Source organism: Pituophis catenifer, unplaced genomic scaffold, assembly GCF_029215685.1.
Source record: "Pituophis catenifer annectens isolate HBS135680 unplaced genomic scaffold, rPitCat1.0.hap2 SCAF_4, whole genome shotgun sequence".
NCBI classification, from domain to species: domain Eukaryota; kingdom Metazoa; phylum Chordata; class Lepidosauria; order Squamata; family Colubridae; genus Pituophis; species Pituophis catenifer.
Genome location: NW_027256884.1, coordinates 100,755,891 through 100,762,875, shown reverse-complemented (window position 1 = coordinate 100,762,875; position 6,985 = coordinate 100,755,891). Strand labels below are relative to the sequence as shown.

The following is a 6,985-nucleotide window of genomic DNA, read 5'->3' as shown; positions in this document are numbered from 1 at the left end:
GGGGAAGAGGCTTGGGCATGATAGTCAAGCAGTGGCACCCATAGAAACCACATTGACATTAAAATGATGATATATATGATGTGGTCATGCAAATGCTGCCAAAACCATCAGTTTAAAATAGTAATGACAGTTTATTAAGAGCATAAATAGCAAAAAAGTCACACGGTGTTAGGTTTAAAGAAAGAAAATAGGCCATGTGGGAACAAATTATAATTGGATAAAGCCAGCATGAGAAAGTAAATATGCCTGAAAGAAAGGTTTCTGTACTTATTTATATCTTGCCTTATTTATTTTTATAAAGAACTCAAGGTGACGAACTTATCTCACTTTTCCTAATTTTACGACAAAGATTTTAGTTAAGTACATAGAACATAAAAATGGATCCTAGTGTAGGGTCATTCTATTTAGGTAGAAATAGCAGGCTTTACCTAGAATTTCTATAGGGCTAGATTCCTGCCTATATCTTGGAAGTTGGAGGTTTAGAATCCAGCTTCCCCCTCCCAGGCCTGCTCTCCAGCCAGCTGCTATTCCAAGGAAAATTTCAAAAGAGAAAAAAGTTGTTCAAACTTTTCTCCAGAAAATCTATTATGGGTATTTTCTGACATGACAGGATTCTAAGAACATCAGTGGTCATAGTGCCCAATGCAGCAACATACATAAAATGGACTCTTTTTAAAGTTTAAAGTTTTTTTAAAAACCCATTAATGCAGTCAGTCATATGGACATTGCTGGATGTCGTCTACTGAAGGGCTGAACTGACATCAGTGTCTGTCATTCATATGGATTAACAGGACTACAAAAACTTCAAGATTCTATAATGGCAATCATATCTAACAGTTGCAGAAATTAATTTGTTTTGGATCAGCATCCCCCTGCTTATGTTTGTGACAGATACTTTGGTGACAATTGTCATTCCTGATCATTTGGTTAGGTTGGCAATGGATCTGTAGTTAAAAAAATTGTGAAGGTGCCACATTGCCCCTGGCTATTTTGTCATCCTTCTGTAGATTATTTATTTTATTTTATTTTATTTTATTTTATTTTATTTTATTTTATTTTATTTTATTTTATTTTATTTTATTTTATTTTATTTTATTTTATTTTATTTTATTTTATTTTTATACTGCCCTTCTCCTGCGGGACTCAGGGTAGTGTACAGCCGAGATAAAACATAGCATATAAAATTTAAAAACAGTTTAAAAAACAATTAAATAATTTCAGCCCAATAATTTAAAACAACCCAATTAAAACCGAATTCAATTAAAACTGAGAGGATGGGATCAAGCCAGCCCGGCTAGATGGAATAAGTGCCCGACAAAAAGTCCGGAGGTCTGATATCGTGCGTATCTCAGGGGGTAGGTCATTCCAGAGGGCAGGTGCTGCCACAGAAGAAGGCTCTCCCCCTGTTTAGTTTCTAGTGAGTCTTCTTAAATTTACTGTACAAAACCATATCCCGTGGAAAATGGATCATTCACTAGCAAGAGAGCACTTTTCTCTTAGTTTTGCACTGAAGTTACATGACAGTCCCAATTCTTTTTTTTTCTTGTACTGTACTAATTTCCATTGCTGTTTTATATTGTTTTCTCACTTAACTTCTTTTTTTAAAAGATGATTTTATATTTGTATAAAATACTGTTTTTTAAACAGAATGGAATCATATGGTGAATATATATTTTATATTAGCTTCTTAAACTGGTAGAGGCACTTTAGTAACACAAATGTTCATATGCACATTTTCTTAAGCTACAGCATATATTTCTAAATAAATAATTCTGCAACAGTGGAGCCCCTCTGTATCTTGCTGAAGATCACCAGAGGGCAAGAATGCTAGATTTCTCTGCTGCCATCAACTGATTGCTTAGATATTTGCAGAATTCCAAAGTATGATTCATAATTTCAGAAGCTGGAAAAGTTTAAAAGATCAGGAAACTTGCAGCCTTCAGTTTGAAAAACATGGAAATAAAGACCCTAACATTAAAAAAAAAAACCCTCAACGGTTTTAATTGTTTATTATCAAAATCTATTAATGCCTATAGCCACATAAAGGATATATTTGGCCACAAAGATAATTTGGCCATAAGATGTAGCGGTGATTGAATGATGCAAATCTCCAACACCAAGCTGCTTCTTTGTCGCACTGGCAAATTATGTTTTGACATCTGTTTAGAGCAGCATCTGAAAAAAAGGAATGAAGAAGATACTACTGCTGGTTATGATGAAGTAGAGCACAAAAACAAAATAGTCCTGCTTATCTATGAAACTAGCATTTATTAAGATATATATGGTAATCTTAAAAGATAAAGGATTGTTCTGTTTGAAACTTTTTTGAACACCTTAAAATGGTTAAAATGAAATTCATACTGCTTGAAGGCCATTTTGGACATTTAAAAAAATCATGATTGGGGAGTAAAGATTTGGCTGGGTGTAACAAGTATGCATTCACCCACTATATCTTACAATTACATAATATGTATTTATCAAGGTGAAAACAATGCGTTGTACACTCTGTGTTCATTTTTATTTATTAAGCCCTATGTCACAAATATTAAAACAAATATTTTTCTAGGCCCTTCTCTGAAAAGTCAGCTTAAAATTTAAGAAACAAGAAAATCTAAACTTAGTAATATGAAGTATGAAAATGAAAACACCTCTTTCACTAAGTAGGCAAAGGATTTTAAGCCTTGCTACTCTTCTATACTCTGAGGTAAAAAGCTGTAAAAAGCTGTAATCCACAGTCACGATACTCTGTGAGGAATGATGGTACAGTGGTTAGAATGCAATATTGTAGCTAACTCTGCCCACAGCCAGCTCGATCCTGACCAGCTCGAAGTTGACTCAGCCTTCCATCCTTCCAAAGTCAATAAAATGGGGACCCAGATTGTTAGGGGCAATTTGCTGACACTGTAAACAGCTCAGGGAGTGCTGTAAAGCACTATGGAGTAGTAGATAACTCTACTAAGTGCTATTGCTATTGCTATTGCTGTTATGGTGGTTGATGATCAAGAGCTGCCCTTTAGATTGACAAGTGTCCAAGAACAAGGGCCACAGTAGGCAGGGCACTGGATAGGGCTGGGGTTTTGCAGAGTTTACAGGATTGGTTTGTTTTTTAAAAAAGTTGTGTTCAGGGTATTTTGAAGTGTACCCTACAATTTCAATATTTCATGAACCTCAAAGAAACAACACTGTATCACTATTTAGCCATCACAGTCAAGTGGTGGCTACAATGAATGGCCTGCATCCCTAAAATCACTGGATTTTGCCCACCTGTGTTTTATGAATTGCAACGTATAAAAATCTATAGTAATTCAACACTGTTGAACACTGTCTAACACTGTTAGAACAGTGTTATGAATCTTCCAAGATCTCTGAGAAAACCAATAGGACCTTCTGAAATTAAGCTGAATTTTTCATCTCTAGAACATCTGTATGTACTTGTGCCTCTCTGAGATAAGGTAAATAAAAATAAGGACATTCAAGTTGTACCTTACCACATATCACAGTATTGTCCTGACAAGTCCACTTATATCTGTCTGTTATGGGGTTACAGCCTTGTCGTTGTGCAAAGTCATAACAGCAGTCATGTCTATGGCAGCACCTTTCAGCAACAGAGAATGATTAATATCATTGATGTGAGCCTTGAACATCAAGCAGTATGTGCAGCACTGTGAAATTCTATCTCTAGTTTTACAGTGCTCTGGTGCATGCGAAATTTACAAGCCCTGTCAAATACTTCCATGAAGCTCAGTGTAGTCTGGATATTTTAAGTAAGCGTTTCTCTGAAGTCTCTTAGGAAAACACAGCAACTGTGGTTTGATGTTCACAAATACATATTGTCTATATATGTAGGGTGAAAACGTTAGTAATAATTCAAAATAAATACTTTTCTAGTTCCACTGCAAGAAGAGATCACATGGTCATACCTTTTCTCTATTGCATTCTCAATTTAGCAACATTATTCTGTCATCCAGAATAATAAAGAACAGGGTTTGTACTAATCATATCATGTTACTGTTCCGAGTACTCACAGTTATTTTGTTACATGCTCTTCTTTTTTTAATTACATTATACTATTATTTTTCCATATGTTCTTGTCTCAAAGTAAATTTGGCCTCATTTAAAATGTATTAGACAGAATGGGATTAATTCAATTGAAGAGTGTAATGGAAATATGAATTTAATAGATAAAGAAGTGGTGTACGTACCAATCTGTTTCATCCTTGGGCCAACCTCTTCCTCCTGGACCACAATAGCATCCGTAACCTACATAGGCCAAAGAAAATCGGCTTGTACCACATTTTAGGGTTCCGTATAATTCAATGAGTCCTCTTTTATTCACAAAATGGTTTTTTCCAAGAACACCATTCCATACTGCAAAGGCAGAAATTAAGATTTTACTGCATTTGAGTAGGTCCGACTCCATACAATAATTGCTTTATCTCTTTTTACACAATCTGCTTCTGCATTAATATATACATTATATCTGTGTTTGGCTGGAGTGTTGGGTAGCTGTTAGAAAGTAGAGGAAGTTTAGATTAAATTTTGGGTTGCTGTACCTCTCAATATTGGTCAAGGCTTCAAGCAAGCCTGCATGAGGAAAGTTGCACAGCAACATTGCTATTTTGGAGGAACCAACTTCTTACTTTCCATGCAATAGCTTTCAACAAACTTCCTTCCTGCACTAGATGATGAAAGATGAACAGGGCTTTCAAGGCACTCCTTATAGTCTATATGAATATACTGTTTATCTTGCAACATTTGCTATGAACCCTGTGCATTGATTTTAGTCTGTACAGGTGTCAAGAAATATGAAAATTAAAACCATGTTGGGAGTACAGCAAATGAATGAGAAACACAACAAAGTAGAAAGGGCAAGCTTCCAACTTCCTGATTTGAATAGAATTCTTTGCCATTTATCTTGGACACATTTTCAAGACAAAAACAAAACTCCAAACTGAAGAACTGTTTTAAAATTTATTTGCTTTTTTTCGCCCAGGAGATTTCTTGACTCTCTAATATGCATGCCTGAAAATATCATATTCTTTTTTTATTACACAATATTCAACCTTAACTATAAAACTAAAGACAAATATGTGACTTTGTTGTAAGAAGAAAATTAAAAACTTAGTAGCGATTGCAACTTCTGAGTCATAACAGGCAGACATACACTTAAACAGAAACAGTCTACTTCTACTTCAAATATATAAACATTAAAGCGTGTTTTAAACATATGTGTGTGTATGTGTGTGTGCTGCAGAATTCCTCAAGTCACAGAGAAAAAAGTCTAACTCATTGATAGAAAAATACGAATGGGTGTGTATAGAATCTCAGACCCTAGAAAAAAAATCTTTCAATAGAAGTTTATTAAAAGAATTACATCAACATTAAGATAAACAAAGTGATGAATTATTCAATAATTATTCAATTATTCAATTATTCAAATATGTAAATATTTACAGGTTGCAAATCACAGCTTTTGGCCCCAAAGAAATTAAAAAGAAACTAAGGGTGAATTTCATCTTTTTTTATTGATTCCTGCCACCCATCAAATTCAAAACCAAGTATCATTTCAAAATGGTTTCAGTCACATTTTATAATCTTAAGTGTGGTTTCAAAATTGGCTATTGTGTTACAGTATTTATTCAGCAAGGCAGTTTTGCTAAAACCTTAGAAGTTTAAGAATGCACAGAAAGCCTTGTGTTTTCTTTGTGTTTTAATGTGACGACAATGTGATACCGCAAGTTTGACATCCCTGCCCTAGGGATCCCAACAACTGCCTATGCAGCTGTGTTCTGAGCCAGTTGAAACTTCCAGATACTCAAGGGTAACCTCATGTAAAATGCACTGCAGCAGTCCGTGTGTGAGATGACCAGGGATCCAATGACTGAGTACAGGTACTCCCAATTCAAGGGCACAACTGGTGCACTACACAAAGTTCTGTGATGGGTCTCTTAGCCATGATTGCCAGCTGCTCATTGAGTCCAGGAGAACCCCCAATTGTGCATGGAGTTTGTCTGGTGGAGTGCAACCTCATCCAGAACTAAAGATGTTAAAGTCCCAGAACTAGAAGCTCCGCATCTTACAGGGTTTATTGATCTGTATGCAAGTTCTACATTGTGAAACCAATGCCTCTAATGTCTGACAGCATCTACTGTCATTATTTAAATCAACATTTTTTTTCTGCTGACATTTGTTTACTCCATTTCAACCAACACATTAAATGAACTTTTCTACAGAAAGATCACTGTAGGAGGATGGAAAAATAGATGAAGTGATATTTAAAGAGTCCCAAACACATAAAGATGGGGGAGATATTCAGCTATGACAATTGTTATTTGCCCTTGTGCTGAATTACCTATTGAACTAGTTCCACCAAAGTAGTTTTAATTGTCTAATAAAATGTTTAGGTGTGACACTCACTTAACTGGAATATGTACAATCTTCAAGATACAAGTCTTTATCTCTGTTTGCCGGTTTTCAGACAAATAAAACAAATGTACCTATTCCTTTATTATTTAAATGCTCAAACAAATTATTATGACACCATTAAGTGTTTTCATAACTGAGGACAATATGAAAAAGTGTGCTATCCATGTCTTTCTTGTTTCACTTGAATACAGCAATTTAAGACTCATATAAACATTGTCAACATTAAGTGAGGAAAACAGAAGGGGAAAAGGATCGGCTTTTCTTTCAGGCCAGCATCTATCACCATTTAACATTTCATTTGCACTCACCTGCCTGAAACAGCAGCAGTGTCACCAACCGGCGTTCCATGTGGAAATCGTATCACTCCACTGTGCCTGCACACCTACAGTCTGTTTAGACTCTCCCTGTAGTTCTGCTGTCAAACTGAGCCAAGCAATGGGTGTGTATAAATAATCTTACTGGATACTCTCAGAACTAAATGTATGAATCCATAAATTTCAAACACTTCCTTCTGAGCAAAAAGAGATCATTATTCGGAGGCTGGAAGAAGGGCAGTTCT

The 6,985-nt window shown here is 35.4% G+C and overlaps 1 protein-coding gene across 1 annotated transcript; it reads right to left on the bottom strand.

Annotated features, from left to right (window-relative positions):
- Positions 1-2,023: 2,023 nt before the first annotated feature.
- On the bottom strand, positions 2,024-6,774 carry LOC139316949 (phospholipase A2-like). Its single transcript, XM_070943819.1, has 4 exons — positions 6,735-6,774; positions 4,203-4,368; positions 3,489-3,595; positions 2,024-2,175 (listed from the first exon to the last, which is right to left on the bottom strand). The coding sequence occupies exons 1-4, from the start codon at positions 6,772-6,774 to the stop codon at positions 2,024-2,026; spliced, it is 465 nt and encodes a 154-aa protein (XP_070799920.1).
- Between the last annotated feature and the right edge of the window lie 211 nt (positions 6,775-6,985).

Coding starts and splice junctions, on each gene's coding strand:
- LOC139316949 (XM_070943819.1), bottom strand. CDS start 6,774: ATGGAACGCCGGTTGGTGACACTGCTGCTGTTTCAGGCAG. Junction 4,369..6,734: donor ACTGCTGCTGTTTCAGGCAG/GTGAGTGCAAAT, acceptor CTGCCTTTGCAG/TATGGAATGGTGTTCTTGGA. Junction 2,176..3,488: donor GGACAATACTGTGATATGTG/GTAAGGTACAAC, acceptor CCTTTTTTTCAG/ATGCTGCTCTAAACAGATGT.